This window comes from Natrix helvetica (genome assembly GCF_964273705.1).
Source record: "Natrix helvetica genome assembly, chromosome: 1".
In the NCBI taxonomy this organism is placed as follows: Eukaryota; Metazoa; Chordata; class Lepidosauria; order Squamata; family Natricidae; genus Natrix; species Natrix helvetica.
The window spans coordinates 18,038,323-18,062,032 of record NC_138548.1 but is presented as its reverse complement, the minus strand read 5'-3'; the positions used below and the strand labels follow the sequence as shown (position 1 = coordinate 18,062,032).

General features: G+C 44.2%; 1 protein-coding gene across 3 annotated transcripts in view; it reads right to left on the bottom strand.

Moving 5' to 3' along the window:
* Window positions 1–23,710, bottom strand: part of LOC309395590 (GRAM domain-containing protein 2A-like) — a 59,682-nt gene that overhangs the window by 22,113 nt on the left and 13,859 nt on the right. For 2 of the 3 annotated variants that reach the window (XM_081959983.1, XM_081959984.1), the window contains exons 2-4: window positions 9,416–9,544; window positions 6,496–6,577; window positions 1,953–2,022 (exon numbers count right to left, since the gene is read on the bottom strand). In XM_081959983.1, the coding sequence (XP_081816109.1) occupies window positions 1,953–2,022; window positions 6,496–6,577; window positions 9,416–9,544 (281 nt within the window). Of the gene's footprint in view, window positions 1–1,952; window positions 2,023–6,495; window positions 6,578–9,415; window positions 9,545–20,574; window positions 20,993–23,710 lie in introns of those variants that run through there. The other variant, XM_081959985.1, reaches the window with a different exon arrangement.

Genomic DNA, 23,710 nt, shown 5'->3' with positions numbered 1-23,710 from the left:
AATTCGGGATTAATGAAGCTCGTGGGCGATTCAGGAACATACGAAGCTGCCCTGGCCTGAGGAGGGATCTAACAGCGACATTATATTCCATCCGTGTGATGACTACTCCACTCATAAAATCCATGGCACAGACAGGCCCCATCCGGTACTCCTAACTCAAATGTCCATTGGCTTCCCTAGCTGCTTTCTTAAAATGAATTGTGTCTTCCATTTGCTTGTAATGTACAGCATGTTTTACTTCTGGGACACAAACAATAAGCCAACAGAAGGAAAGGCACTATTTCCTCTAATGGATTAAAAAAAAGATTGATTTTAAAAACCCCACATCAGGAGCAAAAGCACAATGAGTCGCCTTCCATCGTTCTGATGGGGGAAGCCTATGAGAAATATTACGAGAGAATGGGCAGTGGGGTACGCCTGTCACATCACTACATTCCATCTATTTATTTGCAAAGGCAAATATAGCAATAGCATTTAGCAATGCCACTTAGACTAATATATCTCCCCATAGCGTTTACAGCATTCTCTCAGCGGTCTACAGAGTCAGCCTATTGCCCCCAGCAATCTGGGTCCTCATTTTACCGACCTCGGAAAGATGGAAGGCTGAGTCAAGGCTTGAGCCAGTCAGGACCGAACTCCTGGGAGTGGGCAGAGTTAGTCTGCAATACTTCATTCTAACCACTGTGCGCCCACAGCTTTTTTAAAAACTTTTTTTTTTAAACTTATAAAAGTTTTTTTTAAAAAAGGCTGAAAACTTATGAGAGAGCTGCATTCTAAAATGAGATCTCAAGCGATGCATTTTTTAAAAAAAACGTTTATACGATATATTTTTTTAGTGCCTACAAAACAGTATCCACTACCTTGTTGCAGGGAAAGATTTAATCTGGATTAAAAGAGACCCACAGTTGTAAAAATAAAAATAAAAGAAGACCCACAGTTCACACTAATGATAAACAGCGTAATAAAAAAATTGCAAATGCAGACTTGACAAAAGAAAAAAAAAATCCCTCCCATGTCTTTTTTTTTAACATTCTATGATCGTGATGGCTAACCTTTTTGTCGTTTTGTGCCAAAAGTACATGCACCCATAATGCAATGCTTGCACGACACCCCCCATGTGTCTCCTCCCATTCGCATCCACACGCGACCCCCCTGCGCATGTGTGCTCCCCCCACCCCATTTTGGGTCTAGTAGGCCTCCCTACAGCCTCCCGGGACCAAAAACTGGGCCTGTGCATGCGCACATGCCCCATGCCCACTCGTGCATGCATACACATCTCACGCATGCACCACCACCCCACATGCATGCACGGCAGAGACCCAAAAATCAGATGGCTGGCAGGAGGTGCAGGCACATGCGCGGTGGAGCTGAGATGGGGCGACGGCTTGCATGCCTGCAGAGTGGGCTCTGCAGGCCACCTGTGGCATATGTGCCATAGGTTCTCCATCACAGTTCTATGAAGATCCCTGAAGAGTGGATGAAACAGTTCTCTGAGAAATCAGTCCATCCTGAGTTACAGGTAGTCCTTGACTTAGTTTAGTGACCATTCAAAGTGACAATGGCACTGAGAAAAGTATTTGTACTGTTGTACTTATAGCGGTCATAGCATCCCCACAGTCACATGACCAAAATTTGGGGACTTGGCAACTAGAATTTATTGCAACACCCAGGGATCATGTGATCACCATTGCAAGCTTCTCAGTCAGCATCTGACAAGCAAAGTCAATGAAGGAATTGCACAAAATGTCCCTCGCTTAATGGCCACGTGATTCGTTTAATAACCATGGCAAAAAATGGTCATAAAACCAGACAGGATTCCTTTAACAACTGCCTGACTTAGCATTGGGAAACCTGGTCCCAATTGTAGCCGTAAGTCGAGGACTACCTGATTGGCATGTTTCTGAGACTTAAGAAGCACAGAGATGGGCTGGCATCCTGCAGGAATCACTTACTTCCCAGGAGGTCCCCCTCTTCAGAGATATCTTTGAAAACCCGGTGGAAATTCACGGCATGTTTCACCAGCTTGAGAGAGGGAAAACAATGTAATTTTCAGCGCTTAACTTTAAAAAAAAAAAACCACAACAAAACAAATGCCTTCTGCCAAGGCGTTTGTCAACTTTGCAAAATTCCACAATAGCAAAGGAAGGCTTGGATAAAGCATCAATGTTTTTGCTGATATTTCGGATTCAGCAAATTACCTAATTAATATTGCTACCCAACTTCTGAGTCTCTTCCATTCATTTCAACGTAGTCCACGCTCTGCAGAATTCGCAAACCTTGCCAATTATTCGATTATTCCTAAACTGAAACAGCGCTAAATAGTGAAAATGGGTGAAAATAATCCCCTGGGGGCATGTATCCATTCTGCCATTCCTGAACTGGGCTATTTTTAAAGCTAAATGCTTCAACCTTCCAATGATGTATCCATTGCTACTGTTAACTATCTCAAAACCAAAACTGTATTAGAATTTAGGATGATCTGTGTACTAAATTCAGGTATGCACCTCAGTGCTCCCCCATGCTCAAACTTATCTTTCACCCATTTTGGTTGCCTGCAGCAAAAGTGCTTAAATCTTTCTTGCTTTGTTTTTCATGCCTTTGAATCAGTATTGATTCCGGGAACCAGGGGGTGGGTTCCAGCTTCTTTTACTGCTGGTTCACTCAGGGACGTGCTTTGCACGCACGCATGCACGCTTGATGCACCCTACACGCGCATGCACAGTAGTGAAGAAATTGCTTCTGCACAAGCGCAGAAGCAAAAAACAAGATGGCGGCATCTATGGTGTCGCCATTAGAACCAGTTTGGGGGTGTGGCCCCCCCATATGCGCACCGTCCCCCGTGCACGTGTGCATGGCCCTCCCACACACGCCCTCCCTCCATGCATGTGCAGCAGAGACCTAAAGACTAGCTGGCTGGCAGGAGGTGCGCAGGAATGCGCAGCGGAACCGAACTGGGGTGAAGATGCACATGCCTTAATTTCGCCATCACAGTCCTAGGGCATCTTTGACTGGTGAATGGAATATACCTAGGCTAGCAGTGGGCGAGAGTCACAAATCTGGATGAGGCTCAGGATAGACATACTCTTAAGATGCTGTGTCTTAAGAACGAGGAAGATCAGTGAGTCTTAGACGATTCTAGAAAACATGGGTCCCCAGACAAGATGACCAGGACATTAAAGAAAGTGTCCTGAAACTGGCTTGTGGAAGGAGGCTGAACCATGATTTGATGTTGCATGGAAATCCTGCAGCATTATAGAATTCCCATATCAGAGAAATTCATGTGAGAATGCCGTACTTGACTTCAGCCGAGATAGAGAGCAGCGATAGGCATCTTTCTTGCAGATGAGGCTAAAATTTTCTTGCAAAATTTTGGGGTGAGGGGAAAAGGTCTGAAGACATCATGATATCCCCATAGTGGCACAAGTATTTTAGCTTACTTCTTGAGAACGGGAACTCTGCTAGTATTAATCAACCCAACCATTTTGCTTGACAAAGAAAAAATCAACACACCCTGAATGGGAAAAAATAGCCTAATTTGAAGAGATTTTGGCATCATAAAATCTTTGAATTTGGGCACCTTGAGCCTCTGAATTAAGGGGCAGCTGTTTCCCCTTCAAAGACCCTCCTCAATGTTTCCCCAAATGGCCAACATTTTGGCCTCTACCCACTTCACGGAGTTGTGATATTTTCAGCCTGTGGGCTTCGTAAGATATAAACTTTCAGAAAGATTCCATTGACATTTTAAGAAATCTGAATGTGCTCCAAACCTTCCTACTATTCAAATGTGAGATATATTCATTATGTGCCAGCAAACTGGTGTCCACTCTTAGTTACCACATAGAACAGAGTTCCCCAATGTTTCCGGCTTTGCAGACCAGTGAAGGAGAGGATGGTTACACACAAGCTGCCAGCAAGAACGTGCCTGCAGCTCCATTTGCACAAGTAAGCATGCATGCGCGCCTGCTCGCCTACTGCTCGCCCAAATGAAAATACGCAGACACGCACATTCGCCGGCCATTTCCACCACCTGGTTGCAAACCCTTCCCAGTCCACAGGTTGGGGACCCCTGACATAGAAGTTTCTTCTGCAAGATGGTATTCCCATAATTACATATAGATAAAGGTAAAGGTTCCCCTTGCACATAGGTGCTAGTCGTTCCTGACTCTAGGGGGCGGTGCTCATCTCCATTTCAAAGCCGAAGAGCCAGCGCTGTCCGAAGACGTCTCCGTGGTCATGTGGCTGGCATGACTCAACGCCAAAAGCGCATGGAACCTTGTTACCTTTCCACTAAAGGTGGGTCCTATTTTTCTACTTGCATTTTTACGTACTTTCGAACTGTTGGGTTGGCGGAAGCTGGGACAAGTAACGGGAGCTCACTCCGTTATGCTAGGGATTCGAACCCCCAAACTGCCGACCTTTCTGAGTGACAAACTCAGAAAAGGACACTCTTTTGAGGACCCTCATGTTCACATTTTGGTCAGGGAAGATAGATGGTTTGAGAGAGGAGTAAAGGAATCCATTTACACTAATGTGGAGGCCTCAGAACACAACCTGTCCCCCTACTATTTGTTATGATGCTCTTGCATCTGTCCCCAGAAAGATCCAGATTATTTCACAGGTTCACCAGGGAGATCATATTTAACAACCCAGCTAAGAGCAGGATTTAGGAGCAACCAGGCTTAATGACTGTCTACCTACTTATTTAACAAGCCTTATTCAGATTAGATGAGAAGACATGTGTAGGGTTCCACCTAACCAACTTTGGTGAAACTGAAGAAGCTATTTGGATAAACACCAAAAGCTATTCGGAAAAGCAGTGGTATCAAACCAAAAAAGAAAAGAAGTCCAGTTGCCATGACTGAACTTCCAGACATCTCTACCTGGATCACTGGGAATCTTCATTAACCTATTATCATAACAATTTAAAGTTTCTTATTAAGGCTGCTTCTGCTTCAAATTTTCTTTGGAAACTCAACCCTGGCCTTAATCAACTTTTCATACACCAGCGTAGAAAACAATGACCAAGAATTACTTGGCAAGCGCTTTCATTCTACTAATCCATGCTCCTAAAAATGTTTTTATGGATATTCTGTTTCCTGGATGACTCTAATTTACAATAGTCCTATTCCTTTAAAAGGAATGTGTCCGTCTGGGAAAAATGTATGAGCAAAACCAACTTTTTTAAAAAATTCTTTAAATTTGGTCTTTGAACATGTACTAACGGAAGTATGATTTGAGAATTGTGCATATCGTGGATCACTCAGCCCCAATCAGTTGTCCTCCCTCCAGAGGTAATTGGGATTACACAGTAATCAAATAATTTTGATTAAAAGACAGTTTCAATGTTGGGTTTTCACTCTATGGGTTAAGGGCAGAGGTGGTATTTAGCAGGTTCTGACCCGTTCTGGAAAACCGGTAGCAGAAATTTTGAGTAGTTTGGAGAACCGGTAAATGCCACCTCTGACTGGCTCCGCCCGCAGCTATTCTCTGCCTCCTGAGTCCCAGCTGATCGGGAGGAAATGGGGATTTTGCAGTATCCTTCCCCTGCCACGCACACCAAGCCATGCCCACTGAACCAGTAGTAAAAAATGTGAATCCCACCACTGATTAAGGGTTGTCAAACATTTTCAAACTGTGGACCCTCTTAAGTTTACACAGAATGCTGGAAGTCCAACGCCGACTCACTTTATGACAGTTGTAAAACTGAATCAGGTCACACGGTGACCCACTTAATGACTGCAATGACTTACAACCAAAATCCCAGACTCAGTTGTGGCTGTTAAGTGAGGACTATCTAAAGGCAAACCAGGAATAATTCAATAGTGAGCCAGGGCTGCCCCCAAATGGCAATAGATAAGGTACCCTTAATGTGGAAGTTGAAGTCCCCAAGATTTAAATCTGCAGCATCTTGAATGCCACCAATCTCAGGGTCACCTGAAAAAGCTGCTAGGGAGACAGGACACCTGACCCTCCAAATCCAGCCTCAATTCTCCATTCCAGATGTGCAAAACTGGCCCTTGTGGATTGGAAAATCTAGGCAGGGAAATCAACACCTCTAAGCAAAGATAGGGACACGGTAGCTCAATGGCTAAGGCGCTGAGCTTGTCGATCAGAAAGGTCGGCAGTTTGGAGGTTCGAATCCGTAGCGCTACGTAACAGAGTGAGCTCCCGTTACTTGTCCCAGCTTCTGCCAACCTAGCAGTTTGAAAGCAGGTAAAAAATGCAAGTAGAAGAATAGGAACCACCTTTGGTGGGAAGGTAACAGCGTTCCATGCCCCTTCGACGTTTAGTCATGCCTGCCACATGACCATGGAGACGTCTTCGGACAGTGCTGGCTCTTCAGCTTTGAAATGGAGGTGAGCACCACCCCCTAGAGTTGGGAACGACTAGCACATGTGTGTGAGGGAAACCTTTACCTTTACGCAAAGGTAGAATCAGGACAGTTACATCATCATTGAGCCCGGCCCTCAGAAACTTCACCTACCCCAAACTTACATCAGAGACAGAAGTCCTTCTCTGAAGAGAAAATGTTTCCTTCTCAACCTCTTTGGAGACAGACGCATCGTATGTTTTGGATCTAAATGCAGAGGTAGAAACCAAATGGATCAATTGATATTTATTTACTTATTAAATCCCTAATTTCTTCACAACAATCTTAAAAGCGGAAGGTTTCAAGCAAGTTTCGACAAACCAGCTTTGTTCACACAATATCTTTCGACAGATCCAGTGGTTACACTCACACAACACACTAAGAGTGGTTGATTTTTTAACAGAAGAGTAGAGGTGGAAGGGACCTTAGAGGTCTTCTAGTCCAACTCTCTGCTCAAGCAGGAGAATGTGTACGATTCTGGACAAACGGATGCCTAATCTCTTCCTTAAAAACTCAAGTGATGGATATCCCAAAAGTGCTTTTTCAAAGGGCAACTGGACTTTGTTTTTACCTTGAAGGCATTTTGCTTCTCATCCAGTTCTGAAGCTTCTTAGATGATTAGGGGACTGGAGACTAAAACATATGAGGAACGGTTGCAGGAACTGGGTATGTCTAGTTTAATGAAAAGAAGGACTAGGGGAGACATGATAGCAGTGTTCCAATATCTCAGGGGTTGCCCCAAAGAAGAGGGAATCAAACTATTCTCCAAGGCACCTGAGGGTAGAACAAGAAGCAATGGGTGGAAACTAATCAAGGAGAGAAGCAACTTAGAACTGAGGAGAAACTTCCTGACAGTTAGAACAATTAATCAGTGGAACAGCTTGCCTCCAGAAGTTGTGAATGCCCCAACACTGGAAGTCTTTAAGAAGACGTTGGATAGCCATTTGTCTGGAACAGTATAGGGTTTCCTGCCTAGGCAGGGGGTTGGACTAGAAGACCTACAAGGTCCCTTCCAACTCTGCCATTGTATTGCATTGAGAAGCGAAACATCTTTAAGGAAAAAGAAACTCCAGTTGGCTTTTGAAAAGCCAACCTTTGGGATAACCATGACCTGGGTGACTGAGAACCTCCATAGAGCTCCAGTGATGAAGCTCCCACAACTTCTGAAAGCAAGCTGTTCCACTGATTGTTGTTCTCACTGTCAGGAAATTTCTCCCTATTTCTAGGTAAGTTTGTGGCTTATCTAGACTGCGAACTCTGGCCTTTCGATTAGTATATTTTCTGCGTGTCACGTAAATCCAGCAAGGATTAATCTAATAACTGGATTAGGTTATCACTTGGATTTCTCTAAATTGGACAAGAACAAGGGTTCAAGGCCCCATGGGTCACATCCGGCCTGCGGGTTGCTTAGACCTCACCTGGAGGGCCAGCCTGGAAAAGCAAACGACTGGTCCGCAGTGCCTCTGCCAATGGAGCCCGGTGTGGGAGGGGGGCAGCTGGCAAAGGGCTAGAGGAGGATGTCATGGCCAAAAATAGGGTGTGTGTGTGGGGGGGGGTGCCCTGCCCCAACCCGGGCTTTGTTTTCGCTGGCAGAAACAAACTAAAACAAAAACAAAAGGAGAAATGTTTCCCCTTTTGCATTTGAGCATGCAAGAAGGGACAGGAAGGAAGGAAGGAAGGAAGGAAGGAAGGAAGGAAGGAAGGAAGGAAGGAAGGAAGGAAGGAAGGAAGGAAGGAAGGAAGGAAAGATGGAAGGAAGGAGGGAAGGATGGAAGGAAGGAGGGAAGGAAGAATGGAAGGAAGGAAGGATGGAAGGAAGGATGGAAGGAAGGAAGGATGGAAGGAAGGAAAGATGGAAGGAAGGGTGGAAGGAAGGAAGGATGGAAGGAAGGATGGAAGGAAGGAAGGAAAGAAGGAAGGAAGGAGGGAAGGATGGAAGGAAGGAAGGAAAGAGGGAAGGAAGGAAGGAAGGATGGAAGGAAGGAGGGAAGGAAGAATGGAAGGAAGGAAGGATGGAAGGAAGGAAGGATGGAAGGAAGGAAAGATGGAAGGAAGGGTGGAAGGATGGAAGGAAAGAGGGAAGGAAGGAGGGAAGGATGGAAGGAAGGAGGGAAGGAAGGAAGGATGGAAGGAAGGAAAGATGGAAGGAAGGAGGGAAGGAAGAATGGAAGGAAGGATGGAAGGAAGGAAGGATGGAAGGAAGGAAGGAAGGATGGAAGGAAGGAAGGAAAGATGGAAGGAAGGAAGGATGGAAGGAAGATTATGAGAATGAGGGAGGGTCTGAGGGAAATCCTGCCTTAGCACTTGACCACCACATAACACCCCTGACATGAGTGACACTGAGCTGTCCATGCCCACCCCGGCCCCCTGTGGTCAAACACAACCCTGACGCAACCCTCAATGAAATCGACTCTGGCACCCCTGTCCTAGAGAATAACTATTCCGATCATCTCCAGCTGCCATAGCTGACCATCTGCAGCAAAATGGCTCTTGATGGGAGTTCAAGTCCAGCTTGTCCAGGGCTGGGTTTAAATCAGCCTCAACACATCCTGGCAATCTTGGTTTAACTGTGTTTTTCCATCACAGGATCAAAATAAGCGGGAAGAGGTGGATCCTTCCATTAATGACAGCAGCCAAAGTCGGTAACTCAAATATAAATAATGCATCTACTTCCTTTCCCCTGAACTCAGGAAGGAAGGAAGGTTATAATGAGGGAGTGAGGGAAGTCCTGCCTTAGCACTTGGCCACCACAGGTGCCCCCGCCATGAGTCCCACATCATGCCCACCCACCCCGTCCCACCCACGCACCCCCTCCGGCCCTCCGAGGTCAAACACAACCCTGATGCCGCCCTCAATGAAATCGAGTTTGAAACCCCTGGACTAGAGAAGACCATCCACCCTTCTCATCCTATCTTTCCTCCCCACAGTGCAGTAACCCACTGCTGGACTACAATGCCCAGCCAGAATGGAGAAGCTGGCATGAATGGGTTTTGTCATCTGATTCAATTGGCAGGGATCTTCCCTGGAAGGGCTACGCAGACTCACCGAGTCAAAAGCGCATTGTGTTCATTTTGGAAACCCTCGGGAACAAACTCTTCCAGGCTGTAGGATTTTTTCTGCTCCGACATCTTCCTTTTGCTCTTTCGTTTTTTCCCGGACATGTCAGGGATGCAGCTGGGGAGAAGAAGAAGATTTGGTCAGTTGTGTCATTCGGTCCTCCCTCACCTCCAGCCACAGGTGGATACGGGCATTCCTCATCCGGAGTCATCCTGGTGAGTAACTGCCTGTCGCCATCATCCCAAAGAGAGCCACTTCCACTGTGTCCATTACACAAATGATTTCCCCCTAAGGCTCCGATGTTATTGTGAACAAGAACCTTCAAGAGAGGGGGAAGGGCCATAGAAATAGGATAAAGCAAGTTCAATAAGGAGAGAGCAGAATGCCTAACCGAGACTTAAAAGGCCATCACCTGGATTGTGATAAAAAACAAACCAACCCCGAATTGAAAGGTGCTGCCGAAAGAGCGAAGCGAAAAGTTTTACAGCGGTGAAAAAGAAAAGTGATTCCTTTCTGCTCTCCTTCGGTTTTTGTTCTGCTTGGCTTTTGATCCTCCGCATGAAGCAGTTTCTCATCGCCTGTCATTCACCCAAAACAATTATCTTTCCATCAATCAGCTATACGTTCATAAGTTGCCCTGCCCCAATACAAAACCCTGAGCAGATGACAAGAACGGAAAACTACTGCCGGGTGCAACTTGGCATGGTTTTAAACTCTCAGTGAAGTATAAAACAGCAATTAGCGTAGGGAACTTCCATGCTCCGGAATAGTCTACCTCTGAAGACCAGTTGTTTGGGATTAAACACAGAAGGAATGAGCCTTCCCTTTGGTCCTGCTTTTAATCAGGTTTAAATGAATTTTTCATCTGGCCTATTGAATACCGGATATGACTGGACAGGGGAAACCTTTACCTTTGTTAAATTGCATATTCTTAGGAAGGCCAAATCTGCTGATTGAAAGTCAAAGTCAATAGACCAGGGGTGTCCAAACTTGGGAACTTTAAGACTTGTGGACTTCAACTCCCAGAATTCCCCAGCCAGCCATGGTTGGCTGGGGAATTCTGGGAGTTGAAGTCCACAAGTCTTAAAGCTCCCAAGTTTGGACACCCCTGCAACAGACCATATGAAGCAAAAATGTTATTGTTGTTGTTGATCTGTGTTAAATAGCCATAGTCGCCAACTGGAATCTCTATGCATGGAACGGTCTACCTTGTAAAATGCAAGCAACAAAGAAGGACTAGAAGGGGAAATTCTGTTCTGCAGGTATAATGTTCACTATAGGTAGTCCTCGGCTTACAACCACAATTGGGACTAGAATATGCATTGATAAGCAAATGGCTGTTAAGTGAGCTGCCTTCGATTTCGCAACCTTTTTTTGCCACCTCTGTTAAGTGAATCACTGCACTTGTTTACCGTATTTTTCAGAGTATAAGACGCACCTTTTTTCCTCAAAAAAGAGGCTGAAAATCTGGGTGTGTCTTATATATCGAATACAGCATTTTTTGCCTCTCGAAGCCCCCCTCCCTCACCAAAATGGCTGTGCAGAGCCTTATAGAGACTTTCAGAGAGCTCCTGGGGGCGTAGGAGGGCAGAAATGAGCAAAAAATGGGCCATTTTTGCCCCCCCCATCCCCCAGCAGCACTCTATAAGCCTCCATAAGGCTATGCATGCAATTGTTTCGGCAAAAAACAATTGCCCCCCTGAGCATTCTGCAAGCCCCCCCCCCCAGGCTATTCATGCCTTTTTTTTAAAAAAATGGGGCTGTTTTTGTGAAAAACGGGCCGTTTTGGGGAGGTTTGCAGAGTGCAAAAACTTTTTTTTTCCTTTTGGAAAGCTCTTTAACTGATTGATGAGAATTACATTGATCAAGTGCTGTGCCAGCAGAAACAAAGTCTTAGGTGCTGCAGGTTGTCAGCTATTTCCTTCTCCAGCACATGGATAAATACACCTGGAAACATCTACCTACCTACCTACCTACTCTCTCTCTCCCTGCCTACCTACTGTATTTCTCTCTCTCTCTCTCTATATATATATATCCCTCTATCTACCTACCTAACTACTCTCTCCCTCTCCCTACCTACCTATTGTATTTCTCTCTCTTTCTCTCCCTCTTTATCCCTCTATCTACCTACCTACTTTTTTAAAAAATTTGCCTCTTCAAAACCTTGGTGCGTCTTATACTCCGAAAAATACGGTAAGTGAATCACGCACTTGTTAAATAAATCCGGCTTCCTCCATTGACTTTGCTTGTCAGAAGCCACTGGGAAAATCACAAATGACAATCAGATGACCCCAGGATAGTGCAACCATTGTAAATACACACGGGTTGGCAAAAGCACACATTTCGACGAAGTGACTGTGGGGATGTTCTGGTAGCCATCAGTGCACGATCTGGTTAACAGAATAACAGAGTTGGAAGGGACCTTGGAGGTCTTCTAGTTCAACCTACTGCCCAGGCAGGAACCCTATAAGTCGTTTATAAGTCACTTTTTCAGTGCAGTTCTAACTTTGAGCAGTCACTAAAGGAATGGCGGTGCAGAAACTTCCCAATTAGATATCCATGATGCAAATATACAACTTAAGAAAGAGCAATATGAAATATTAATATTAGTTGTCTTTCAAAAAACAAAAACTCCACGTCATGCTTACAGGCATAAATATATCAACAATGCCACACAAATAAAGGGGATAAAAGAAATCCGGCCACTGAATAATTTGGAATGGTGGAATACTTATTAACTGGAAATGGTAAGTCTCGGAGGAGTGCTTGAGATGCTTTGCAAAACAGGATCTGAAACACAAATCCACCCAGTTGGATGGCTTCCACATTCCTGAGATTCTACGGCAAGCCCCAAGGGATCTGTTCCCGAAGGAAGTTTGGCTACGGTGTGGATGCAAAGTTTCATTTGCAGGACTGCTTGCTTAGCAATTAAAGAGCAGTCCAGGATCCTCCTTAGAGCAGTCATGCTGGCTGGGGAATTCTGGGAGTTGAAGTCCACCCATCTTAAAGTCCCCAAGGTTGAGAAACTTTGTCCTAGAGCAGGGGTATCAAACGTAAGGTCCGCGGGCCGTAGCCAGCCCGCAGGGTGCTTAGATCTGGCCTGCAGGGAAACAACGAAGGACCAGCCCGCGGTGCCTCTGCCAGCAAAAATGGAGCTTAAGAGGGCCGCACGCTCTGTTTTCGGCCGCAACGGCCTCCTGCAACCCTCTGCCAGCAAAAACTGCCCCGAGCTCTGCTTTCACTGGCAGAGGCTGCAGCAGGCTGTCGCAGCTGAAAATGGGGCCAGTGGAGGCCGTACGGGCCTCCCGCCCCAGCCTCCATTTTCGCTGACAGAGGGCTAGCAAAACAAACTAAAAACAAAGCAAAAGGAGAAGTTTTTCCCCCTTTTTCATTTGAGCACGCAAGAAGGGACAGGAAAGGAGAAAGGGAATGAGGAAAGACAAAGAAAAAGAAGGGAAGATGGGAAGAGAGCAAGGAAGGAAAAATAAGGAAAATGAGGAAAAGAGAGGAAGGAAGCAGAAAGGAGAATAAAGAAGGAAGGAAGGAAGGAAGGAAGGAAGGAAGGAAGGAAGGAAGGAAGGAAGGAAGGAAGGAAGGAAGGAAGGAAGGAAGATTATGAGAGGGAGGGAGGGTCTGACGGAAGTCCTGCCTTAGCACTTGGCCACAGGTGCCCCTGACACAAATGACATTGAGCTCTCCACGCCCATTGAGTTTGACACCCGTCCTAGATTAACTATTCCGCTCCTTCCGTCAGAAACTTAAAACCCACCTATTCCAGCTAGCCGGCTTGGCCTAATTCCACCTATCCCACCTCAGTTCTATTTCTAAATTTTTAAGATTGGTTTTAAGGTTTGTTTTTTAATTTTTATAAATTGTACAGGGGTTGTTTAATTTGGTTTTTACCTATGTGTATGATTGTTTGTATGTTTTAAATTTATTCCTGTACACCGCCCCGAGTCCCTCCGGGGAGAGGGGGCGGTCTAGAAATTTAATAAATTATTATTATTATCTCCAGCTGCCATAGCCGACCATCTCCAGCCAAATGGCTCCTAGTGGGAGTTAATTTGGGGCTGAATAGTGGTCGTAAGTCGAGGACTATCTGTATTTTAAAGCACGTTAAACAAGCTGCTTCTTTCTGTCAGCATGGCATTTCTTTCCCGATGAGATAGAATTCTGTAAGCTGAATTTCCTGCAGAGCAATTGTGCTGAAGGAATAATAACTCTTTGAATAAAAACTACTGAAACAACAGAGTTGTGAGTAATTTTCTTTAGTGAAAGCTGAAACCTCTGGGAGTTGGGATTCATTCGACACTTCCCATGATTTTTTTCCTGTCTGGGGTTGTGTGTGGTGATGCAGGCTCTGACTTGTCAGGACTCCTCAATTTTTTTGCAAGCTCCAAGCATCCCACGCTGGGGAACCAATAAAAAGTCAGATTTTGTATGCCGATGCATATTGCCTCCAGGTATCTCCACAAGCCTGCATGTAAAATCGTAAAACGATTGTGAACTACAATTAAACCACGCATGGCAAGAAGTGGTTTGCGGTTGAATGGGTTGAAACCTTAACGCAATGTCTCTCAATTTTAAGACACTTGGTCTTCAATTCCCAGGAATCTCCAGCAAGCTTGGAAGAATTCTAAGAGTTGAAGTCCATCTATTTTAAAGTTGCAGAGACAGAGAAACACTGGTGTAATGGCTTAAACCAGTGTTTGTTAACCTTTTCGGCACTAAGTGCCGGAAACCGTAAAAGCAGATGATCTTCTGGTTTCCAGGATGCGCACCAGTCACCTGATCTTCCGGTTTCTAGCACGCATGCATGCGCAAAAACCACCTGTCCAGTGCGCATGTGCTGACTCCACCTGGTCTTTCAGGGGTCCTTGCGCCTCCCTGCCCACCCCCCTGGTCCCCATCAGGGTGGCGGGATATCCCCACCAACGATCCGGTTCTGCAGCCCTGGACAGGGAGGGAAAGTTGGGCGGGGAATGCCGCCTCCCTCCGCTGGAAAGCCAGAACCCTTTCCTGGCCTCGGAGGGAAGGGGCAACGGCATTCCTGGGGCTTGGGTTGGAGAGCCAGCAAGCGGGAGAGCTTCGCCCAAACTCTGGCCGGGATGAAGCGCCCCCTCCAGCCTGCCACCGAGAACAAGCCAGTGCAGCCCCCCCTCGCCCTCCCACCACTTCTGCCAAGGAAGTGTGACTCCTTCCTGACCAGCGCTCCTCTTAGCCTGTCTGCCGGACAGACGTTCCTCCCGCACGGACTCAGCTGGTCTTCGCATGCGCATGCACGCCTGAAACTGGAAGACCAGGTGGCTGGCGCATGCATGCGCACTGGCCGGCTGTTCTTCTGGTTTCTGGTGCTCCCACACGCGTGAAGGCCAGCGTGCCGAAAGGCGGAAGAACAATGGGCGACAGCTCACGTGCCCGGAAAGATGGCTCGTTGTGCCATTTCCGGCACGCGTGCCATAGGTTCACCATCACGGACTTAAACTAAATACAATACAATAGCAGAGTTGGAAGGGACCTTGGAGGTCTTCTAGTCCAACCCTCTGCCTAGGCAGGAAACCCTATACCGTTTCAGACAGATGGCTATCCAACGTCTTCTTAAAGACTTCCAGTGTTGGGGCTTTCACAATTTCTGGAGGCAAGCTGTTCCACTGATTAATTGTTCTAACTGTAAGGAAATTTCTCCTCAGTTCTAAGTTGCTTCTCTCCTTGATTAGTTTCCACCCATTGCTTCTTGTTTTACCCTCAGGTACCTTGGAGAATAGTTTGACTCCCTCTTCTTTGTGGCAACCCCTGAGATATTGGAACACTGCTATCATGTCTCGCCTAGTCCTTCTTTCTCTTAAGCTAAACATACCCAGTTCCTGCAACCGTTCTTCATATGTTTTAGCCTCCAGCCCCCCTAATAATCTTTGTTGCTCTTCTCTGCACTCTTTCTAGAGTCTCCACATCTTTTCTACATCGTGGTGACCAAAACTGAATGCAGTATTCCAACTGTGGCCTTACCAAGGGTGAACTAATCCAGTGAGAGTTAGTGTGTGTGAATGTGGTGGGCTAAAAGCAGATAGAGTGGCTTGGGTTCGAATCTCCCCTCAACTACAGAAGCATCCTGGGTGACTTTGGGCCAGCCCATTCCTCTCAGCCCCACAGGCAAGGTGGTCCAGGGATGACGCTACTGGACAAAGAACAGGGAGACCCATTTGAATCCTCCTTCAACCAGAGAAGCTTCCTGGAAGATTCAGGGGCTAGCCCATGGGTCGTCAACCTGGTCCCTACCGCCCACTAGTGGGCGTTTTGGGATTCCAGGTGGGCGGTGGGGATTTCGGAGGTTAAAACCTCCTTTTGAACTAACGCGCGGGAGAAGCGCCGTCCCATCGCCAGGGAAACAGTGAGTGAGGTGAATCACGTGGTTGCTGAGATCACACGGGCGCAGCCCGAGAAGACATTTCTGAGAAGAGAAACTTCTCCGGTCGGACTGTGCCCGTGTGATCTGAGCAACCACGTGATTCACCTCACTCACTGTTTCCCTGGTGATGGGACGGCGCTTGCCTGCGCTTCACCACCAGCTCAAGCGCGACCGGAGAGGTTTCCTCAGCTCCACACCGCTCCACTGAAGACATTTCTGAGAAGAGAAACTTCTCCGGTCGCGCCTGAGCTGGTGAAGTGCTAGAAGGGGGGGGGGGGGGAAGGAGCAGAAAAGACAAAAAGGAGAATGAAAGGGAGAAAGAGGAGGTGGGGGATAGGGGATCCTTGCTGCTTTCTGAGCTTGGTGGTTTTCTTACAGACATTTCATTACCAAACTAGGTAACATCATCACTGCTAAAAGGGAGTGGGGTTGTGGGGAAAGGAGGAGGAGGAGAAGTCAAGTAGAAACTGATAGCAGGGACAGGCAGAAGCGGAGCAGAGCAGTTGCAAAATAGGAGAAAGAAAAGGCAGGAGAGAATTGTTGTTGGCTAATAAAAATAAGTGGGCTAACTAGCTCAGCCTTACTTTTGTACATAGCCCTAAGGAAGATAAAAAAAGAAGATAAAAAGGAAAAACACCGAAAGAGGAGACCTTCGTTTGTTCCTTACGAAAATCGAACCAGATATCAAATATTTAGTCTCGCAGCATCAGCCTCAAAGATCTCATTAATCACTAGTAAAGCTAATTTCAATTTACTTTATTGTTTTCTAATTAAACTTTATAAAGTTAAAAACATTATAAACATGCATAAAGTAGAAATAAAAAGATAAATGTATGTACATTTCCTCCTTTTTAAAACACCCTCCTTTCTAAAAAATATTCTGCACTTGCGCAAAAACTGGTGGGCGGTAAGGAAATTTTTCCATCAAGAAAGATTCATTAGTGGGCGGTAGGTAGAAAAAGGTTGACTACCACTGGGCTAGCCCCTTTCGTGTCATCCAACCTAGCTTGCAGATTTTATTGTGCGGAGGGAGTGCTATATAGGTTGCAGTCTCTACAGCAGGCGGGATATAATTAAAATAAATCAATCACCCCATTTCTAAATGTTGACAACAACATGGCTTCTAGAAGCCCACAAGGAATGAATTAACAGCCTTCTCCTGCTGTATATCTCTCAAACAGCATTTCTTAATCTTGGCAACTTTAAGATGTCTGGACTTCAAGCTGGCTGTAGAATTCTGGGAGTTGAAGTCCAATTATGTTAAAGTTGTTAAAGTTAACAAACATTGCTCTACAACAGTGGTTCCCAACCTTTTCTTCACCACAGATCTCCTTTAAATTCCTTTTGTGGCCACAGATCCCCAAGACTTAATTCAAGATTTCAAGCACATTGGGACACCCCCCCCCCCCAGCTCCATGGACCACAGATTGAAAACCATTGTTCTAGAATGTGAGATTCAGAGGAAGATTGCCTCTGCACATAGAGGATCTATTTAGGTTCCAGATTTCAGCTCAGAAAGAATACAGACAACCAGTAAATGATCAGAGTTTCTAGGGTCAGGTTCTGCCTTGTCAACATCATCCGGTGTCTCCCAGCAGGATTGGGCCTGCAATTCTTAGGATTTCCAATCAGAGCAACCAAAGACCTTGTGACCAAGAGGGTTGACCTAACTCCAATACATTAAAATATTATGTGCTATCCTTGAAATGTTTAACGAAAATTCTAAGTACAACACAAACATACATACATACATACATACGCACGCACGCACGCACAATCTCTATATCTATCATCTATCATCTACCTACCTACCTATCTATCTATCTATCTATCTATCTATCTATCTATCTATCTATCTATCTATCATCTATCTATCTATCTATCTATCTATCTATCTATTTTTCTATCTATCTATCTATCTATCTATCATCTATCAACACTATCTATCTATCTATCTATCTATCTATCTATCTATCTATCTATCCCTCTATCATCTATCTATCATCTATCTATCTATCTATCTATCTATCATCCATCTATCTATCTATCTATCTATCTATCTATCTATCATCTATCTATCTATCATCTATCTATCTATCTATCTATCTATCTATCTATCTATCTATCATCTATCTATCTATCATCTATCTATCTATCCCTCTATCATCTATCTATCAATCATCTATCTATCTATCTATCTATCTATCTCTATCTATCTATCTATCTATCTATCTATCTATCATCTATCTATCTATCTATCATCTATCTATCTATCCCTCTATCATCTATCTATCTATCATCTATCTATCTATCTATCTATCTATCTATCTATCTATCTATCTATCTATCTATCTATCATCCATCTATCTATCTATCTATCTATCTATCTATCTATCTATCTATCATCTATCTATCTATCATCTATCTATCTACACACACACTCAATATATATAAAAGAAACAGGCATACAAACAGAGATACCTGCCAAATTTGTTAACATTGTAAAAAGGCAGGTATCTCTTTAATGGCTTTTACACTCTGTCGATGTTAGCAGTGGCTAACGAAAGCTAAGTGAGCAATATATTTTAAAGTTCCAGAGATCGCAATGTCTGGATTTTTTAATATCTACACCTGGAACTCGCATTTTTAGGACTCAATACATACATACATACATACATACATACATACATACATACATACATACATGGATTCAACTTGCAAATGGAATTAATTCTTTCATTTTGTTTGCCTTTTCCCTCACGCCATGAGGCCAACCAAGAAACACAATTTAGAAATTATTCTTTAAAATGGAGGAGATATGTTTGGTCTAATGGTTAAGCCAACAGGCTAGAAACCAGGCGACTGTGAGTTCTAGTTCTCCCTTAGGCATGAAAACCAGTTGGGTGACTTTGGACTAGTCACTCTCTCTCAGCTCAAACCACCTCACAGGGTTGTTGCTGTTGTTGTGGGGAAAATAGGAGGAGGAAGGTGTGTTGGATATGTTCAATACCTTGAGTTATTTGTAAAAATAATAAAGGCAGGATACAAACAAACCAAAAAATAACTAACTAGGAACTTCAAAATTCCACCCAGTTTTTTATTCTCTCATCTCTATTCTTTTTTTGTTGGTTGTTATTTGTATTGTCTTTTTTTATGTTTTAAATCATTTGTACACCACCTAAAGTCTTTGGAAGTCAGGAGACCTATACATTTAGTAATTATTAATTATCTCACTTACTTTGGTTATCCCATATGTGGAAAATTCACTGGAGTTAATTCCCATAACTGGGAATTCCAATTATGTTTTTAAGAGTTAGCGGTAAAGGAAAACCACGCCATCAAAAAACACGGTGGCTGGACACTATCAAAGCTGACATCGGAAAGAGCATAGAAAAACTCAAAAAAAAAATAGTGCCAGATCGGAAGATGGGAAGAGACCTGACCCATAGAATCGCCAAGAACCAAACTTGACTGAATGGATTACACCAGGGGTGTCCAAACTTGGGAACTTTAAGACTTGTGGACTTCAACTCCCAGAATTCCCCAGCCAGCCATGCTGGCTGGGGAATTCTGGGAGTTAAAGTCCACAAGTCTTAAAGTTCCCAAGTTTGGACACCCCTGGATTACACCATCAATAATTATAAAATAAAGACTGAGGATAATCATAATACCGTAATAACTGAAGGGTTAGCACAACACAAAACATTGCCAAATTAGGCTTAGCTAATACCTGGATCAGGAAATCCCAGACTAGGAAATTTTAAAAAAAGAAAAAATCCATAAGATGGCAATTGCAAACATAAACAGTAACAGAGTTGGAAGGGACCTTGAAGGTCATCTAGTCCAACCCCCTGCTCACGCAGGAGACCTGTATTAGGGATTCTTTCTACTCCTTTTGTTTCTTGTTGCTTCTATTGTCTTGTTTTTTATATTTTATGTCATTTGTAAACCAGGAGGCATACACATTTTATTTATAGTCTGGTTATAAATCCAGAAGGCAGCAATTACGGTACACAATTTTCAAGAGAGCTTCACCACGTAGGCACCACACTTCAATCTCCACTAGAAGGAGCTAGATCAAACTACTCCTGAAAGTCAGGTTAAAAAATATATAGAACAAAAAATGAAACCATCACTTAGCAAAGTAAAGAGAAGAAGCTAATTTGCAACCTCAAAATGTCATCCCCTCTCCCCCCCCCAAAAAAAAGCATGCTGGGGAGAAAATACAGTACTCTTAAACTATCTTTTTTTTTAAAAAAAAGAAATATTTAATTGTGAGACCACTTATAATAAGCAGCGCCTCCTTGTGGGATGAAACAAAGGGGATTTTTTCCCTTTACGACTCCTATGTCCGAGTGCCAAAAAACGTACGAATGGAATAAATTTGCCGGGATGAATGGATCGGACCCCAGGGGTTCATCTGGAAGTAGAAATAGCCTTTCTTTAATTGGGGGGGGGCTTAAATTGGAGGAGGGCGTCTATAGCGAAAGGGTCACAAAGAAACCGCAAGAGATCCTATGTAGATTGAAACCCCAGGGGCGCAAAATAAACCTGGTTAGCTTGCTGGGGGCAGGAGGAGGTCAGGAAATTAAGCTTGGCTAAATGTCTCAGGGTTGGGTTAGCTCAACATTGGGGATTCATCCTTAGCCAGGGCAGCCACGCGGTCTCCGGGGAAGATTGGAAACGGGACGGAGCGAGCGCTGGCTCGCTCTAAGGCGCAAAACCGGGTCGCGGCGGGTACCTGATTTCGGGTAAGGTCAGGCTGTTGCTGCGCATCCCCAGCTTCGCCATCCTGGATGTTTGGCCAAGCACCCGCGAGTAACGCGAGGAAGCGGTCCCCGGGAGACGGGCAGGTCGGATAGGCAGCCTCTGACTTTGCTCCGGACCGTCCGATCTTCTCCTCCCCTTTCCCGGACCGTCCGATCGTCTTCTCCTCCCCTTTGCCTTCCTCCGCGACTGATGCGGCGCCGCCTCCGCCGTGGGAAAACCTTTTGAAGTCCGCCAAAATCCAGGGGAGGATCTTGCGCCCCTCGCAACTCGGAGGAGGACGGATTCCTTCGCTCGGCTGCGTCTCCCGCCCGAAAAATCGAGACTAACTTTCGGGAAGTCGGAGAGCGATTCGGAATCTCTAAAACTCACCGGAGTGACTCCGGATTGGCCGAAAGGGAACGGCGACTGCTAAGGGCAATGGCGCCCCCTGGTGGTTTAAAAGAAGTTTAAAGGAGGGCTAGCTTCCTCCTAAACGCGGATCCAAGTCGGGCATCTGATTTATTTCTTGGTTAGATTTATAGCATATGTCATATATTTCTTTTGAATAGAATAGAATAGAATAGAATAGAATAGAATAGAATAGAATAGAATAGAATAGAATAGAATTCCTTATTGGCCAAGTGTGATTGGACACACAAGGAATTTGTCTTTGGTGCCTATGCTCTCAGTGTACATAAAAGAAAAGATACATTTGTCACGAATCACAAGGTACAACACTTAGTGATAATCATAGGGTACAAGTAAGCAATCAAATCATACTAGAAAACAAACAATATAAATCATAAGGATAAAAGCAACAAAGTTACAGTCATACAGTCATAAGTGGGAGGAGATGGGTGATAGGAACAATGAGAAGATTAATAGTAATAGTAATGCAGACTTAGTCTTAGTTTGACAGTGTTGAGGGAATTAGTTGTTTAGCAGAGTGATGGCGTTCGGGGGAAAAAACTGTCCTTGTCTCTAATTGTTGTGGTGTGCAGTGCCCTATAGCGTAGCTTTGAGGGTAGGAGTTGAAACTATTTATGTCCAGTATGTGAGGGGTCTGTAAATATTTTCATGGCCCTCTTTTTGACTCGTGTAGTATACAGGTCCTCAATGGAAGGCAGGTTGGTAGTAATTGTTTTTTCCAGCAGTTCTGATTATCCTCTGAAGTCTGTGTCTGTCTTGTTGGGTTGCAGAACCAAACCAGACAGTTATAGAGGTGCAGATGACAAACTCAATAATTTTGATAATAAATTTTAATAATAAATTTTGGAGGCTCATTGTGCTTCCTCTTCCCATTCCCCTTCTCCCCAAATTAGAACAACAATCCTGCAGGGTAGGGTAGGCGGAATGAGTGTGACTATCAGCTTCATTAAAGGTGAAGAAGAAGCGGACTATTTTAAAAAAAAGGAATCTGGCATTTGGTGAAGAGCTTTGCTTCGATAGATCCTGGGAATCAGCTGAGAAAATTATTTTGGGTAGAGAGCAGGACTTTAGCAGCTGGAGTGGGTTCAAGTGATGGGTTTTCTATTGAGCTGTGTAATGTTGGTGCTGTGAAAATGAAAAGATGAAGGATTCTAATTTTTATATTTATTATTTATTCATTTTATTTAATTTCTATAGCCAGCCATCTTAGGCAAAGGACTGGGCAGCATAAAATCATTAAAATGTTTTAAAATAACTATAGCATAGTAGAAAAATAAATATATATACAACTGCCAAGGAAAAGTATCTTTATAGGTGTCAATACAACTAGTGCTTCTTAATATTTTTTTCTTTTACAACTCTCTCCCACTTTTATATTTATCAATATTTACTGAATTAATAATTCAAATGAACACATTTGCTGCTACCACATCTTACAATTTTTTGATGGGATTTTAATATTATTTATTATTTTTCAACATAGGCTGGCAAATACATTTGATTTCATGGACCCCCTGAGAGGTTCGAAGGATCCTGACCACATTTTAAGAAACTGTTGTCTGGAGCAGTGTTTCTCAACCTTGGCAACTTTAAGACATTATGGACTTCAACTCCCAGAATTTCCACAATTCCACAACCAGCTGTGTGTCATTTTAAAATTGTCACAGATGAGGAACTCTGGCCTAGAACAATGTTTCTCAACCTTCAGAACTTAAAGATGGCTCACTGGCTGAGGAATTATGGGGATTAAAATCCACATATTTTAAAGTTGCCAAGGCCGATAAACACCAGACTACAGTAAGTAACAGAGTTAAGAGCTGAACTTGCTGTAGGTTAATATAGTCCTGTAGGAAGTTAGCACCCCACCATCCTAGAAAAATGAAATATACTGGGAAATATTAAGAAGGCAGAATATTATATTTCCCTAGATCAAAAATGGAGAAATATGTTTTAGGTAGGAAACAGACTCACTCTTAAAGGCCCCCACTTTCCTTAATGGGCCATTAAAAAGCCTGGGTCAGTCTATTCTACATAACAAAGACCCCTCCCCTTCAGCTCCAGGGTGATGGGATTAAGGCATGATAGTATTAGCCCTTTACCCATCTCACCACAGGGCACCTGGGAAGAAGCAAGGCTCAACCAAACTTGGACTCAAGAAATCTTACAGAGTTGCCCCTGCATGGTCTCATGGGAGTCTAACAACAAATCAGAATACATTTCTTACACAGGGACGGGAACCAGAGAGGTGGGACCGAACAGAGTATAAAAAACCCAGCAAGCCCCTTCTTTGCTCTCTTTTTCTTCTTCACCCAACATCTGGAAGCATGTGATTCCCCCTTTTCTGTTCAGGAGCTCAAGCCATGTGATCCTGTCCACCATTAAACCATCTTTCCAAGCAGCCTCCATGTTTCCAGTGTCTTTTTCCCCACTTGGAACTGAACCCAGAAGGACGTTTCTTTCAACAGCCCCTCACTAGGACTTGTTATATGAATCTCACTTTGAGTTGGGATTATTTTATTTGTTTGTTTGTATCCCACCTTTATTTTTTATTTTATTTTTACAAAGAACTCAATGCGGCCAACATATCCAACACATCTTCCTATTTTTGCCCATAACAAGCGCCCCATGAGGTAAATTGGGTTGAAACCCAGCAGGCTTTCATGGCTAAAGCAGGCCTAGAACTCACGGTTTTCCAGTTT